Source organism: Cystoisospora suis (genome assembly GCF_002600585.1).
Source record: "Cystoisospora suis strain Wien I chromosome Unknown contig_1553, whole genome shotgun sequence".
Lineage (NCBI taxonomy): Eukaryota > Apicomplexa > Conoidasida > Eucoccidiorida > Sarcocystidae > Cystoisospora > Cystoisospora suis.
Genome location: NW_027154353.1, coordinates 26,722 through 44,016, shown reverse-complemented (window position 1 = coordinate 44,016; position 17,295 = coordinate 26,722). Strand labels below are relative to the sequence as shown.

General features: G+C 47.1%; 1 protein-coding gene across 1 annotated transcript in view; it reads left to right on the top strand.

The window, feature by feature from the left end:
• CSUI_003482 (zinc finger in n-recognin protein) overlaps positions 1 to 17,295 on the top strand; it is a 30,695-nt gene that overhangs the window by 8,765 nt on the left and 4,635 nt on the right. Inside the window, exons 6-11 of the mRNA XM_068063680.1 lie at positions 10 to 1,877; positions 2,492 to 3,014; positions 3,907 to 9,167; positions 9,809 to 10,622; positions 11,202 to 12,850; positions 13,835 to 16,652. Coding sequence (XP_067924344.1) covers positions 10 to 1,877; positions 2,492 to 3,014; positions 3,907 to 9,167; positions 9,809 to 10,622; positions 11,202 to 12,850; positions 13,835 to 16,652 — 12,933 coding nt within the window. The remainder of the gene's footprint in view (positions 1 to 9; positions 1,878 to 2,491; positions 3,015 to 3,906; positions 9,168 to 9,808; positions 10,623 to 11,201; positions 12,851 to 13,834; positions 16,653 to 17,295) is intronic.

Below are 17,295 nucleotides of genomic sequence, written 5' to 3'. Positions count from 1 at the left end.
GTTCGTTAGATAATAAGACATCTTCTCTTTCAAGTCTTGCTCCACTCCTATCTTCCTTTCTCCCAGCCATCTTACGCCTCCCACCTGTCCCTTCGGTTCGCTATGCTTCTCTTTCTCCCTCATCTTTATCTTCGCCTATCTCTTTCTTTCTTTCTGCACATGGTTACGCTCTCGGCTCTTTCCATACGCCCCTGCCGCGTGCTTTCATTCTTTGTANNGATGTATGAAGAAGTCTTCTTTCTATCTCAAGCATCGTCCTCATCGACAGTGTCTCCCTCTTCTTCTTCCTCATCGTCCTTCGCAGTCTCTCCTCTAACATCAACGCCTCCACTGACGTTGAGAGGGGTAGCAGGAGAAGAGCTCGATATTCTCTTTCCTTCTCAGTTATCTCTAGTGCTTGTACGGGAGGCTGTCGGGTCTCTCTTCTTTGCCGGAGCTGTGAGAGTGGGGTACTGGGTACGGAATGGAGAGGCGCTAATGATAGAACAGTTAAGAGAGTATGAAAGGAGCCGTAATGATGGAGCTGATCTTGCTTGTCTCCAGATTGGTCTTCTTATAGCCGCCCATCACTATAGGAAGAAACAGTTTCTCCTTGAAATGAAGAAAAGGACCAAGAAAACAGCCGAGGCCTCTCAAGAAGAAACGAAGAGAGGAAAAGAAGAAAATGGGGGAGATATGATGGAAAGAAAGAATGAAGATGATAAAGAGGGAGAGACAGAAAACAAGCAGAAGAATGAAAGGGGAGGGATTGCTTCGAGCATGAAGAATGATGAAGATCGACAACATGATGGAGTTGGTGAAGAAAGTCATCATGATCATCACCCTCTTTTTCTTCTCTTCGCGTCTTTCTGTCCTCAGTATTTTCATTCTAAGAAACTTCTACCTCATTCTATCTCACAAGAGGCTTCCTCTCCCTATCCTAATCGTCGTCACCAGCGACCCCCGTCTCCTTCCTCTCCTTTCACCTTTTCTTCTTCTTCCTCCTCTTCCTCTCCGAATGTCTTGTCTTCTATCGCTGAGAGTCTTGCTCTTCTACGTGGTTCCGTAGAACGGACAGGTCCGGCAGGCTTGTTACCTCTACCTAGTGATGATTCTCTGAGAATGCGAAGAGAAGGTGAAGGCATAGGAAGTCGAAACAACGGTGAATCTCAACGACGCCTTGATCCATCACCTTCCTTCCCTACATCTACAAGTAGTGTGATGGTCCCGAGAGGAAGAATGCTGTTTCCGTTCGCTTTCTTGACAAGAAATCTCCCTCCTGTCTCTGGAGTGGGAAGAGGAGAAGGAGTGGCTTCTTCTTCTTCATCTTCTTCTTCTAGGACACAGCAGGCAGAGACAGGTAGAGATGTCTTGACAATCTCATTAGGTGGAGAGGCTATCGGAGCTTCTGTTCTAGGTGGTGCAGACAATAGAAGGAGAGATGAAGATGCAGATATGTCGTCTTCTGTCTCAGACTCAAATTCGGTTGTTTTGCGTTTGCAAATAAGTCCACATGAAGAAGAGCCACGAGGCGGCGGGGAAGATAAACCTTCTCTTACTTCTCGGGCAGAAGAAGGAGAGAGTCTCTCGCCATCTATATGGGATGAGAGTAGAATGCCGTCCGGGTTGAGAGAAGATAGAGATGAAGACGTAGATTATATCAAAGGAAAGAAGATCTCTGACGCGATTCTCTCGTTGCATGCATCACTCCTACAAGCGGCATCGAGACATGAAGAAATCTGGACCCCAACTAGCCATCGTATCGATTCTCAAACCTTGTCAGAAGAATTCTGTCTCCTCGAGCTGTGGAAACTCCTAGCTAGCTGTGTCACGTCTGTCTTTTTCTTGGAGAGAATGAATCTCCATCGAGTACATGCAAAAGAGAAGTATCTACAACGGTGAGATATAAACGGCTCTGTTGTCCTCTTCTCTTCTTGAACTCCTTCGCTTCCTCCACGATGACCTGTGTCGTCATTTCCGCGTTCTTCGTTTTTGTACGTATGTATCACGTATGTAACTGCCCGTATCAAAGGTATGTATCTGGTATACGTACGTGTTCACGTATGCGGAGAAGAAGGTGCTTGGCGTAAAGAGACAAGCTACAACACTCACCTCTAGGCGGTAGCTGTGCGGAGACAGATTTTAAGGTGGAGACTCATAGGAGAATCAACGCATACATTCCTTTTGGGTTTTCTTATTGGTTGGTTTGGGCGAAGATCCGGTGTCCTTTCTTTCCTTCAAGCACCTCATTACTAAGCCGAAAGGAGGTGAAGCTTTTTCTCCTTGTATTCTTCCTGGAACTTCATTGTGTATTCTACAAATACCCAGCAATATGTCTCCCTGTCCATGGGGAAATGATGACTATGTGTATGGGAAGCAGTCGAANNTTCGACTGCTTCCCATACACATATATGCACACATCTATCAGCGATAGCGAGCCAGCCCCCCTCTGTATCTCCAGTATATATATGTCCCCACAGTATAACACGTCTTTAACAACCCATAATCTCAGTCTCACCATGGTTCAACATCTTTCTTCCTTGTATCCATCCTTCTTTCTTTCTTCTCCCTCTCTCTCTCTGTCGGTACTCCTTCATAGATACTCGTATCTTCTCCGTCATCAGATCGTCCAGTTTCTCGCCATTCAACCACGGAGTCTCCAACGTCTAGAGCGAGCTGTAGGGAGATCAGGACGGCTCCATCCCTCCTTCATGTCTCTTTTAGAAGAATTGACAACCTATAAGAGTCAAAGATCCAAAGACAAGCTCCTTGCTTCCTCGGTACCATCGATACGTGTGGGCCCGGGTCACGGCGGCGGTGGAATGACTGGGATGGGCTACTACGTAGGAGGAGGGGGGGGAGATCGCGCGTCAAGCTCAAGTTCTTCTTCAGGAGTTGCTTCCTCGCTCTTAAGATTGAAGAAGGAAAGCTGGAAGTACTTTGATGCCTTTGGAATCTCTGATCGATTGATTGCTTCTCTTATCCCTGCTATGAAGAGAGATCAGGTTTCAGCTGTCACACCTGCAGATATGCAGGTAAGTTCAATGAGAAGGAAGGGAGACATTGGACCGGGGATAGATCAGACGGAAAGGAAGAGGCAGAGGAGACAAAAACCGTAGTCGCTGTCTCGTGGTTTTCTCTCCAGTCTGCGAAACTCAAGAAATCTCCTGTTTGTATCTCATTGGAAATCCACAGGCTTTTCCACGTGTTTGTCTCTTGTCTTTCTACAATCCGAGCTGCCCTCTTCATATACATAGACATGTTCCATATGGAACGTGTTCTGCTCATATGAACTATATCGGTCTGTCAGTCTGTCTGTCTACCCATCTATCTGAAGCGAGAAGGGAAGCTGTCTGTTTGCATTCTTATCTATACTTCATATGTCTATGTGTGTAGAGGAGGTACAAAAGTCAGCCTTGGTGCATGCATATTCACATGTGCACTTGAAATGAGGCTCTTACAGTTTGTGTAGCTCTGTTTAGATACCAGACACGAAGATTTTTGTAGAATCCTAGCGAGTAAAGATCTCAAGGCGGCTTCACGCAAACAGAGGAATACTGTGGCCTTGGAATGCCATAGCGGGGCGAAGAGTCGAGAGCACAGTGCCTCTCATATACAAGTCTGTGTGTATATCTACGTAGAGTAGTCTGTACACATATATGGGCCGTACATATGATAGACGTACAGACGCACGCCATGCCCGAATATAGATATGCTGAGATTGCGGGATGACACGAGAGCTTGCCTATCTCCGCTGGTTTTCTTTTCTGGAGGTGAGGGAATGAGGTGAGAGGGGGGAGAAATCTTTCTTTTCTTCGTCACTTATTCGTCGTGTCTCCGTAGGTCATTCTGATTTGGATTCGGAAAGCGTTGTATAGACTGTTTCACTTGGAGTGTATGTGACCTGGATGCATGTGTGTCTTGTAGGTAGCAGAAGATGAAGCTCTTCGATACCCTCACGCATCTCTTCTTTTTCCTTCTCGCGACGACAGCAGTGTGAAGGGAACTCCCTGCATGTCTCCGGAATTCTTCCTCATGCAAGATCTTCTTATTGATGCTCTCATATCAGGCGACGCTCATAATACTCTCTTTCTTCTTCTACTTCAATTACTCCATGCAAAGAATCTCGGGCCCGTCTTCTCTCGAGCCAAGGTCACATCATCTAGAAAGCATGTTCATTCTCTTTCTTCGGCATCATCTAAGAACGGTCTCACACATCCACAGGATACAGGCAATCCCGCTGCGTCTTCTTCTGTCTCTCCTCCTCCTCCTCCCGCAGCTAACGATTCTTCTTCTTCTTCCTCGTCTTCGTCCCGTGAGGGAGACCGCCGCATGGAATCTGATGAGCGTCACAGCGATAGACTTACGAGCAATCAGGAGGCGAACCCAGAAGATAGTACCAGTCATGCTGTCGCTTCATCTTCTTCTTTCTCTAAGGCAGACAAAGAGGGAGAAGAAGAAAAGGAGGGAGAAGATGCAAAGAACTCTTCCAGCGAGTCGTCGTCTATCTCTACTAGTGGATATTTACATGAGCCTGTGTGTAGTGCCTTGAAGTTGCTTGATGCTCTAGTCCAAAGTCCTGGTCTTCTCCCTTGTTTAGTCTCCTCTGGCCTTGGGATGAAGGCGAGGGGAGAAGGAGAAGAAGAAGGAGAGCTTATCGTGAATACGAATGAGATAGACAGCATTGAGGAAGATAGAAGGGGCGATTTTGATGAGTGGATGAGAAAAAGAGAAAGAAAAGAAGATGAAGAAAGATGTGGGGTGATACCAGGGAGATTTCTTAGACCTCTCAAGGCAGCTGTAGAAGAACTACGCAGTCACAAGGACACCTTCGCGGAAGTCAAGAGATATTGTGAAGTTCTTCTTTCTCGCATCGAAAAGAACACACAGAAAAGCAAGAGAAGAGAAATGACTTCTCAAGGAAGTGAAATGGTAGGAGAAACAGCTCAAGAGAGAGATGAGGATGCTAAGGCGTCACGTCTATCAGGGATTGCAAGGGAAGGAGAGAGAAGATCGGGTGAGGCAGTAGGAGAAGAAGTCTCGAGGGTTAAAGGACATCAGGGTCGTCTTTTTGAAAGAGAAGAAAAAGAAAAAGAAGATGATGAAAAGAAGAATAAGAGTATGGAGGGCTTCTTGAGTGGATCTGTGGTTCCCTCACCTCACCGGTCTACTGCAGGTGGGGATGATAATGAAGCTCGTGACAAGCAGCAGAAGAGGGGAGAAGAGGAGAAGAGAGACGGAGGTGGAGATGCGCAAAAGGAAGAGCAAAGAGGGGATGGAGAGACGGAAGCTTCAGTGAAGCAAAATGAAGGGGCTCTACGTCAAAGACAGATGTTACTAGCTCTTCAGCAGAGACAAAGAGACTTCAGTTCATTTCTCGAGGAAGCTGATATGCTCTCCGATTCGAGTAGTAATAAGAGCGATGAAGATGAACAGAAGAAAAGAAGGGAAGAAAGTCGAAGAGATTCAAGACAGGAAAGAGAAGGTGAGGGAAGTTCAGCTGGGCAGGGCATTTCGACAGAGAGAGAAGGAGTCAAGATTTCTGATACCTCTTTCCCCGGAGAGAGAAGAGAAGAAGGTTCGGTGTCGTCTTCCACAGACTCTGGTCTCTCATCGTCTTCTAGTAGTAGCAGCAGTAGTGTACATGCAAGGGTGAGATGTTCAGGAACCCAGATAGAGAACAGTTCTATGGAGAGAGAGACGCCCAGCCACCAAGGAAAAAGAGAAGAAGAAGGTGAAGATCAACACTCTCCGTCAAAATCGCCTTCTCTTACTCTCCCCTCAGAGAGTCGTCCTGTTTCTTCTTCTTCTCTTCGCACTTCTTCTCCTTCTTCTTCTTACCTTACGCCCTATTCTTCTTCTTCTTCTTCCGCTGTTGTACGTCGTCGTGGTGCTTCAAGGATGATGGTGAGCTACGTCCTAACTGAAGAGGAGAAAGAGATGCGTTGTGGAGTCTGTTTAGAAGGCTATAGTGTCGCTAACCCTCTAGCATTACTCGGTCACATTTCTCAACTGAATCTGTTAAGACGTCTCTGCTCTACGGGAAAGGCGAACTTTCCTGCATCTCATCCGATGTTCAGCTCATGTGGACATCTCGCTCACATCCACTGTATACGAAGCCTTCAAGAGAAGCCCGGAAGTGCTAGTACCACGACGAGAGGTCATCGAGGTAGAGGAGGAGGGAGGCGAGTAGGAGAAGGCGAAGGGGGGGGCGTTCGTCGTCGTGCTAATCATCCTAGTGATGAGACAGTAACAATTGAGAGGACAGCTTTAGAGGCCGTCGCAGCATCAGCCAATCTACGTACTCAGACAGATAGACTTCTGAGTCTTATCTTTGGTGAAGAAAGCAGAGGGGGGAGAAGAAGCCGAAGAAGAAACGTCTCCGCTGAACTTTCGAGTGGGGGGAGTGGTCCAGATGGTGTAACAGGCGGGAGAAGAAGACGTCGGGGAGAGTTTGGAAGGAGCCGAGAAGGAGAAGACGAAGATTTGGTAGGTGATGAAGACCGAAGAAGAAGAGGAGAAGATGAGGAAGAAGAAGAAGATGATGACGAAAGAGGAGGAGGCGGAGGAAGAGAACGTCGACGAAGAGAAAGAAGGAGGAGAAGAAGGTCAAGAAGAACATCGACACGTCGTATGTTTCCGGGTGGAGATCTAGAAGAGAGAGCAGAATTAAGACAGCGCCGAGGAGAAGTGTTTGTATGCCCTACATGTAGAAGACTCGGCAACTGCTATCTGACGTATATACCGAGATCCACCTTAACAGTAGACGGGAAGGTGAAGCAATGGAGGAATGAAGAAGAAGGAGAGCGGGCTTTGATCACTCCTTACCTGGGGAAGACTGCCGGAGGAGGGTGTGCAAACCATCATGCCGAGAAAGGGAGACCAAGTGTAGAAGGACATTCCCAGGAGTCAAAAGAAGAACGACAGAACTCTAAAGAAGAAGAAAATACACTTGTCGAGACAGGTGAACAAGAGGAGAGAGCTCAAAGTTTCACGGAGAGAAGAAAAAAGAAACGGAGTAGACCGGGAGATAATAAGAGGAATTCTCCAGAAGAGAAAAAAGAGGAGGAAGGAGAGATGTCTTCTACGGACGACAGGTCTTCAGAGACTCCAGGGTCCTTGAAAGAGAGGAATACTACGATTCACGAGCAAGAGGGCGGAGGGTGTCGAGAAAGAAGAAAAGAACACGACGCAAAAGGAGAGAAGGAAGATCGCCTTCTTTCTTCTTCCTTCCCCTCTAAGAAGGGATGCTGTGATGGACTTTGCTGTAGTTCGTCGCCTGACAGTCTTTGGGGCTGCTGCTGTTCATTGAATGATAAGAACGAGACTTCACTTTTTGCTATAGCAGCAGGGAAGGGTGATGAGGGAAGGAGAGACATCTCAAGAGAAAGGACTAAACCTTCCGGGCAGTTCCCTGCTTCATCGTCTTGTTCCGGGGACAGTCTACAACAGATCTCTCTCTCATTGCCGCCGGGAGCTGATGCTAGGATTCTTCAGGAAAGAGAGACTGAAGAAGAAGAAGAGAAAAAGAAGGGGGATACAAAACGGCTGAAGCATACTTGTCCGTCATCATTATCAAGTATAGGAAGAGAAGAGAAGGCAGAGGATGCTCCTCATGGTGATCTATCAGCCGGCCAAGGAGCCTCGGGACCATTACCGGTCGGAGAGACACGAGAGAAAGCCGTTACCTCTCCAGTCGACGGCATTGAGGAGGCCATGGAGAATGAGGCCGCGGATATGAAAGGGAGTTCAAACGAGCTTCGTCTTGGGGTGAGCAGGGATCGCCAGAAAACTACCGGAGACGCATTTCCTCGTGTTGCTCCATCCAGTGTGAATGACGATGTACAAGCCGGAGAGGCATGGAGAAAGAAGAATGCTGACGATGATGAGGATAGGAGTCGTTTCACTTGGTATGGGGTATGGCGACCTAGCGTAGGAGCACTTGTGGGAAGGAAGAGAAGAAGATGGCGGGCAAGAGAGAAAAGTAGAAGTCGATCGTCTAGGAAGACTCTTGCTAGGAGTGGAGGCAGCAGTAACGATGACGGGCCACCGAGCAAACAAGATTCGCGTTTCTCCCCTCTATCAAGTCAAAGGACAGACATGCAACAGAACGAAGAAGACGAAGAAGCCAAGTGCGTGTCTTTCCCCCGTTCCATGAGTCAGACACATTCATCATCGGAAGATGAAGATGAAGCTGTTTCTGACGTACATCTCCTTGACGATGAAGATTACACGTCAAGCGACTATTGTATTACCGAGGGTGAATGCGTAGATACAGAAGTTGACGAAGCTAATGAAGACTGTCTCTTCTTTCGACCGGAGTTTCCTCCAGGAAGCATTCTAACTTCTCCTCAGGGGGCGGGGAGAAGCAGTGTCACTCGTGGCAGTCGAGATCTCCGTACCGCGGACCCACTTGAAGTGTTTCTTCGAGGAGTTGTTAGGGGTGAAGATCATCACCGTCGATCTATTAGTGCCGTGATAAGCGTGACAGCACCATCTCATACTATAGTGAATAATTCTATAGCTCGTGCTCTCAATACCCCGCAAACTTTTTTGAATCTGTCGACATCTACCTCTTCTTCTCCTCCTGCCGCACGTCAATCCCCTTCAGCTCTCGCACTCTTTCGAGGACTTCACTCCACGCGACTTAATAGCGGTGGGAATGGGGACCGACGTGTTGCTTCTTCTTCTTCTTCCTTCTCATCAGCGGCGTTTCCTCGAGATCGCTCACCTCATAACCCCCCCAGTGGAGATGGGCCTCAACGGTCTTTCTCTTTCTCGACGTTCCTATCTACTCTTCCGTCGTCTCTCTTTCATGGGAACGAGCAAAGAAGACAATATCTACGAGATCAGCTCGGACAGTCCACCCAGTCTCCTTCATCTTCGGATGCCGTTGGGATGAGAGGAAGGGATTCGGAAGGATATGAGAGCTCGAAGAGAACAAGGGGACGCAGAAGGGGAGAGAAGAGGACTGAAGAAAAGATCCGGCGTATATGCGATGAATGCGAGATAAGACATAGAATCTTCCGTGTACAGATTTCGAAAGGAGATCTGAAGACAGAGAGAAAACAATTCCGTTATCAAGATGCGGTAGACAGACTCCTGAATCGACGAAAGAATGGGGGGCCCTTCAATCTAAACTTCTTCCTAGACAACTGGAGATGCTTCAATCGTCTCGGATCTGTCCGGTAAGACCAACACGACAAGCGTGAGTTCTCCTGCATGTAGAAAGGATAGAACAGAGACGTGCCCAGGGAGGTTGAGGGAGCGATGAAGAGCCTTTATTGGTAGGAGATCGTCTTCGCTTCTTTCGGTTGTCGTATACTCAGCACATTTGAAACTCTTGTATCAGTGTACGAAGTAAGTGTATGTGTGTATATGTAGGTAGGTATCTATGGAAAGAGAGAGACAAAGACAAGTGGTGGAAGATTCGGGTCTGCATGACATCGGGCGGCTGTTCTTTGTTCGTGGGGATTCGTATGCAAGTACTTACGTGCATCATCTTGTCTGGAGTCTAGGTTTACCTTCCTATATACATGCTTATGTATTTACTTCCATACACACACCCATAGACAGACGGATAGGCAATGTCTTCTTTTTTCGTTGCAGCATACCCCACACCGACAATTTGATGTCGGCCTGAGAGGAGAAGTCGTCCTCGTCTAAACTTCAGTAACTCATCTATCAATTCGTGCATGCTTATGCATGTAGATATACTTACTATGTATATATATGTCTATGCGCACATCCATATATCTCTATCTCGCGTGACGGGCTAGTCTTTTTTATTGATGTGTGTTTGTCTCTGTGCGCTATGATCTTCTTCTAGATGGGTTTCACGTCCCGACAAGATCCGCGTTTTCCCGGAGGCTTCAATCGGTGGATATACAGGGTCTAATCGCTCAGCATCGGCCTCTCTTTATGCCTCGCTCCAGGGATCGTCTTTTCGCAGGAATGCCGGGGAACTTCATTCTCTAGGTTTCTGGCCATGTCCTTCTTCTGACTTCAGTCATGGGTCTCCTTCTTCTTCCTCTTCATCTCCTGGGCCTCATGAATTCTTCAATCATCATACACTTGTTTGTAGTCCTTCTTCCTCTTCAGACACAAATGGCATCGGGCTCTCTACGTGCACTAGTTACTACCCCTCTCTCTTGAATGAGGAAGGTAGTACGAGGGAGCCAGCTGGGCGTGCAGCGACACCGCAGGAACGAAATGAAGGAAGTCAGATGAAACACACTCGAAGCCGAAGTAGGTGTAAGGACTGTGGCGGGATAAAGACAGTAATGACGAGTGACGGAGTTTTGCCACTTGGCAGAGAAGGAGAAAAAGCGAAAGACTTTGAAGAAGGAGAAGATCTGGATGAGGTTTGTATGTGTTGGACAGATGCAGAGCTGAGGGCGTGGAGAGGTGCGAATGCAGGGATGTTCATGGAAGTCTTCGAGTGGTGTACATACAGCAGTCTCTTAATTCATAGTCATGTAGGAAGCCGCCTTGAAGATCCTTTCCGTAGTAGGACAGGGGTAAGGGAGAAAGACCAAGAGGGAGTCGAGGGAGGAGAACTAGAAGATGAAGAAGATGACGAAGAATTTCGTCAAGAAAAAAAGCCTTGGGTTCAACTTGTGCGAAACTCATTCATTCTTGATGTAAGTCTGTTGAGACATCAGAGAGGAGACTGGCCTTCGTCTATGCGTGATGCATATGCATATGTAGGTTGTGGAGTGGTGAAGGACGTATACGTGTAGATACATGTACGCCCGTATAGACGGTATATACTCCTATGTCGGTTTGTTAGCTGAGTGCCCTTTTGTATGTCTCCTTCGTCTCTTCCCTCTCTCGTGGAGAAAGGGATGAGCACGCGCATTCAGAGACTATCTATCTATCTATATAACGTCTGGGCAACTGTCTGCTACACATCTCTATGTCTCTTTCTTTCTGCCTTTGTCTATCTCTGTATGTGTGTAACTACCCTCTTTCCTCTACATCTCTTTAGGAGTTTCCCTGCCTGTCTGGTAAATCAGTACAAAGCGAACAGCTCGCTATAGATGAAAGGATGGGTCAAAGGGGAGAGCGGCAGTCTGTTGTCTATATCACCTTTACATATGCTTACATACGGCAAGTGATACTAGGGCAACTTTGCCTTTCTCTACCAGAAGCCAGCGATGGAATACTTACCATCAATCGATCTCTTTCCTTTCTTCTTCTTTCGCTTTCTCGTCTTTTAGGCCCTCCCAGCCCGATGTTCTCTGTGGCTCGAAGACATAACAAAGGTAGGGTACTGGAGTGCGGGGAATCGCTTTCCTCGGTCATGGCTGGAGCTTCGGACGTCTCCCTTGACGTCAGAGCAGATCCGAGAAGAACAAGAAGAAAGAGAGAAGAGAGTCCTCAGAAAACGGTTACTACGAGGTGCACTGTCAAAGAGAGAATGGAGAGAAGAAAAAGAACGGCGCAAAATGAAGAGAAGACAGGAAGAAGGAGTAGACAGTTCATGTTCTTCTTTTTCTCTAAGGAAAGAGGGTGATGGTGCGATGGAGAGAGGACGAAGGCAAGAAGAAGAAGAAATCATGGAGAAAGAAAGGGGTGTTACTAGTAATAGTTCAGTGCTGAATGAATTGTCTCCATCGGATTCTCCTTCCTATCGAACTCCTCGCGAAGAGCGGTCAAACATCGACGAAGACGACTCAGTAGGACAATCGACACGTGGAGATAGGGACGATGTACAACCCCAACAAGAACGCGAGACACATGGGGTTGACGGGGAGGCAGCCTCGGAGACTTCCTCGGGGGTGAAGAAGAAGATGAGAGACGCTTCTTCTTCGCCTTCTTCGAGGAAGGATCGTAGAAAGAACAAGAAAAAGAAGGGACGTCGAGAGAGGAGGACATTTGACGATGCTGATGGTGATCCAGACGATGAGATCATACGCAGTAGAAATCTAGAAGAATGGAACTGGCTGCCTTCCCCTCCTCACTCTTGTTCTTCTGCTTCTTCTCTTCCTTCTCTAGGCTTCTTATCACCCTGTTCTCATAAGAGCATCACGACCCCGAACCATAAAAAGAAGATTGTTCTCGATGAGGATGAGGAGGAGGAGCTCTGCTCCATACCAGCTGTCTCCGAGATGGATAATATCCATAGTGTGGCTCGCCCTCTTGTGCATAGCACATCTACGACAATCGAGTTATCTTCGGCCTCATCGTTCTCGAGTCTCTCAGATTCTTTCTCTCCTCTCTCCTCTCCAACTTCTTCCGAGTTCCTCGATGTTGACGAAGAAATGAATGAAGACACATTATGTCATCTGGATGATGGGAAACAGAGTACGTCTCTTTCTCAGCCTTCAAGGAAAGAGAAAGCAGAAGACACATCCTTCGCGTCTGCCCGGACAACTGTAGGATCTTATTCTTCCTCCAACTCGTCTCTAAGAGAACGAGAAGGGAAGCAAAGCTCTTCAGAGGAAAGAGAAGATGAAGGTCTGATACCAGCCGAGTCCGGTTCTGCTGAAGATGTTGTCAAGCATCGATGTACGACTCTAGATGCTTCTTCGTCTCACAAGCAGGAGAACTCTGACCAGCATGGCTTGCTATGCTTATCTGCAGACGAGGACAGAGATGAAAGAAGGGGGAGAGAAGGTCGAAGAAAAGAGAGACGGAGAGAAGGGAAAAAGAGAGAGAAAAGAAGTGAAGACTATATGTTGACGAGAGATGAAGAAAAAAATCGAAGACGGCTTCGAAAGATACAACGCGAAGAAGATCTCTATGTATGGCAGTATAAGGGAAGGCGAGGTTTAAGTCTATTCAATCCATGGAGTTGTGATGTCAAGCTTGAATTCTTTAAGGCTTTCATCTCTCGTGTATTACAAACCCCACTTGCCATCCGCAGGTAAGGGGTGTACGTACACCTTGTCTTTCCAGAGACTACACACGGGAGGATATCAGTTCTCTTCTCTAACTCAGGCCTTTCTTTTCAAGACAACGCCTAGGGAGAAAGGGCATAGTCTTTGTGCACCTACCTGCGCTCTCCACGTGCGGATGTATATATGCATGTATATGTATACCTGTAGAGAGAGAGGAGAGGGAGGCGCAAATAAGTATGTGTGCCCTAAGGGTAGAGTATCTGCAGATAGGGCTGTGAGTCGTTTTGAAGGATTTTCTCGATGACCAGCGTGAAAGTTCGAAGAAGACGTTCTTAGTGTACGTCTAACCAAAAGAGAAACCTGCGCACGATCTCTCATGCCTTTCACGCCCTAGATCTATCCTGGTCTATATCTCTGTGTTTACCTGGCTCCCTCGCTCAGTCTCCTTCTCTTGTTTCTCTCTAAATATCTGTCTACCTGTCCATCTCTCTTGAATCTATGTATGTGTTGATATCAACCTCTAGAATGGGCACGTAAAGTAGTAACCGAAGTCGGCGTCGCGAGTAGCTTACTAAACATTGTAGTTCCTGGAGCAAGCCTTCGAAGCATTCGCTCCTCCTGGCAGCCTTCGCTCCATCCACTCTAAAGACTGAGAGAGGTCTTTTGAGAAGGCTTGCCCGTCTCAATGAAAAAGTATATTACCTTCAGCTTCCATTGCTGTCCACCCATGGCTATAGAGACCACCAGGTGATCGGTCGTTTTCTTACATCTCTCCTAGAACCATCCCCACTCATTTCATCATTGTTTCTCATTGCAGCATTCCTACTGTCCCTCTCTCTTCCTCCTATCTCTGTTTCGCTTCATGTTCTCTTTTCTTCGCAACTTCTGTCGCATGTTCGTCTCACTAGTGGCACCTAGTTAGTATAGCAGATACCCTTGGTGATTCAATTCCAAGAGAACACTGGACGGTCTTTTCTTCTTCTCTCTCTTTCCATGCTTTCTTCCCGCAGGAGGCTAAGTGAGTTGATGTGTATCCGCAGTCTGCAGATTTTAGAAGAGTTTCTCGTAGATGAATGTGGAGCATGCTTCTCTTCTTCCTTTCCCTCTTCCACTACCACTACTTCTTCTTCTTCAACATCCCCCGTGTGCCCGAACTCCGCACTCACTTCTTCATCTTCCTCGCCTTGGGCAATGACTCCTTCTTCTTCTCCCTTGTCGTCTGTATCTCCTTCACTAAGTCATCCTAGCTATCGGAAAGCTTTCTCACTGTTCTACCAGGACTGGCTGAGACCCTGGGAGTTGAGCGGAGATCTTCCGCGGGACCTTGGTAAGTCTGTTAATTGGTATGGGTTTCTTCAGATCTTTCTTCATTGTCTACAGTCCCAGGGTGGATCTCTGCGATTGCACTCACATACGCACCAAGAAGAACTCTCATCAAGTCAAACCGTCTCTTTTCTGCCGGGGACATCTTGCATGCGTTCTAAAGAGGGGGAACAGGAAGAAATAACCAAGAAGACAGACCTGGTAAGGAAGAATCACACCCAAGACGCTGTTCATTCTTCCCCTTCTTCTCTTGTCTATCTGAATGCCTTATCACCGTTTTCATCATCCTCGGCTTCGTCGTTATGGAGAGAAGGAAATTCCAAGACATCCCTGGGCACGTCTTTCTTAGAGACAGGTTTGCTCTCACAAGGAAAAGGAGAGTCCTATTTACCTCCGCTTTTCTTTTCACGTTGTGATGAATCTTCTTGTCGGCAAGAAGGTGTTAAATGGCTTTATACTGCATGCAAAGATATCTTATTACTGAACGGTCGTACAAAGAGCTCTTCCTGTTCATCTTCTTCATCTCGCTTTACGTCACCAGAAGACTCTACCACGACGGAGAGAAGAAGATACCTTTCCTCCTCAGAGAGAGAGGGCGAAAGACTCTCATCACCTCATGCCCATGTCGATGAAGAAGAAGAAGATAATGACGATGAATATAGCTACGACACCCCGTCTGACTTCACTTCAGCGAGAGAAGGGAGATCTTCAACTCCAAAACACGAGCATGAACAAGAGAAGAAGAAGGAAATGTATTGGACACCATGCTTTGGTGCAGCAGGGATAGCCTATTCAAAGGGAGATCGCCTTCATAGACTTGAGAAAGTTCTTCATGATAAGGGTACCTTAACTTCCTTCTGGCGTGTCCTTGCAGGGAAGTTCCCAGAGAAGCCATCTCTATTACAGCTTCTTCAGTACACTTGGATGTATTGCAAGTGGGGTGATATCTTGGAGAAAGAGAAGAAAAGAAGAGAGAAGCGTCGAGAGAGTCAAACAAGAGGTAGTCCTATGTATGATCCTGTGAAGGAATTAGAGAGGAGCAGCACAGGTCGAAAAGAAGAAGAAGTCGAGATGGATGTAGAGGGGAAAGATGATGAGGGATCAGAAGAAGAAGGAAAGAGATGCCATGGAGACAGAGAGAAGCACAAAGAAAGAGGTTCAGATGAAGATGGCCAAAGGTTGTTGAGAGAGAAGATCTTCGCCGATTTCGAACAGTTACTTGTATGGCTGAGTAATGAAAGAGCTGTAAGTCTTCCTGAGCTATTCCAGTCCCTTGTATGGTATCTCATGCATAATCCTTTCTTCTTCCCCTATATTCTCACAAGGGAAAAAGAAGAAACACACGCGGAGAAGGAGAAGGGTGGAAGATGTGACAAGGAAAAAGAAGAAAAGATGAAGACGAAAGAGGATGATGCGAAAGAGCACGGAAACCAGACAGAGAAGAAGACACGAGGAAAAGAAGAGAGAGAAAAAGCGATGGAGAAAGATAGACAAGAGAAGAGAGAGAGCCTGGGTGAAGATTCATACACCGTTCCCATGGCGTCTCCAAGAAACCCGTCTCAACAGGGTGATATGCCTGTTGAAAGAGATGGAGACACGACAGAAAGAAAAAAGAGAGGCGAGGATCAGAAGGTTTATGATGCATTCATTTCCTCTTCACCTGGAGGTCTCTCATGGAGGACCGCTAAGAAGAAGAGCCGTCGTAGGGATGCACCAACCACGGTGGTATCGGAGCAGGAAGTTCGAGTGTATGTACAGCAGCTGTGGAACCGTTTTGAAGATCGGCTTATAATCGGACTGTGTAGCTTTCTAAGGTTCTCTCTTTACCTTGTCTCAGCTGTATGGACATTTGATACACGTCTTCTTCAGCAACTTCGTAAAACTCGAGCTGCTGGAAGAGCACAGCTTGAGATCTTACTTAGGCTTCTTGGACTTCCCCTACATTTCGAATCGCAGGCGTTCAGCTTCCATTCCGATGAAGACCACGAGGCGAAAAACCCTCTTCACAGGAGAAGAGGAGGACGAGAGGAAGAAGATGGAGAAAGGTTCTCTTCGTCTTCTGTGTTGCCTCTGAGACAAGGTACAGGAGAGCAGGAAAGAAGTGAAGATGAGCGACAAGAAGAGGGCAATAAGAGAAGACGTATGAAAAGAAAAGATTCATTCTTTGGAGATACACTCACATTTCTATCATCTCAGGCTTTCCGTTTGCATAACCGGGACAGCCACAATTCTTCTTCTTCTTCTTCGTCGCCTTCGTGTTCTTATAGAAGAAGAGATGTGCTTCTATCAACGATATGTAGGATCATGTTTGGAAGTCCAGCTGTTGTCTATGGAGCTCTAGAGAGCTCACGCCGTCGTGTGGAGATGAGCCCTCCGTGTACCGATGAGGTTCAGCCTCTACAGCTTCATCTTCCTCTTGACTTCCTCGATCTTCTCCGTCAAACGCTTTTGCGCAAATGTCCTCAGTGTGGAGAACTTCCGGAACATAAGGCGATCTGTCTCCTGGTAAGCACCAGAATAGCCACAAGCACAAGGGAGACGCACTAGGGGAGGGGAAAAAGAGGAGGAAGGAAGCAGAAGGAGAGGGAAGAAGTCCGGAGTCATTTCGTGCTTGAGTCGAGAGCTGTAAAGTTGTGCTGTCGCTTCATCATCTTTATCTGAAGTGTCGCTTGTCTTTCTCTTTGTGGTTCTTGAAATTTGGGTGAATCTACCGATTGATTGCTTGTTCCATAGATCTGGAGGGAGAGAGTTGAAAGACTCAGGGGTCACAGAGTGATACGGAAAAAGATATTTCCTCACCATGAGGGTCCAAGACGAGAGAGGACTTTGGACAGGGAAAGAAAGAGAGGAGCATTTCATCTGTTCTGATAGGCATAGCCCGCTCACACAGATCTGGGTGTATCTGTATCTTTTAGAAGTACACTCAGATTCTGGAGTCTCTTCATCTATAGCCCTCTCCGCAGCTAAGCAGGTCACAGGCGGTGGTGCTGGTGCCTATATATGTGTATAGCTGTGGATCCACACGTAGACATTCGGCATCTGTATCCCTCCCCATCCGTGGTAGGGCCGCTCGCCTCCGATGACATAGTCCATAGTTGTCTATGTATCACTCCGTGTTACATCCAGGAGTTGCCTTGAACGAAGCAGC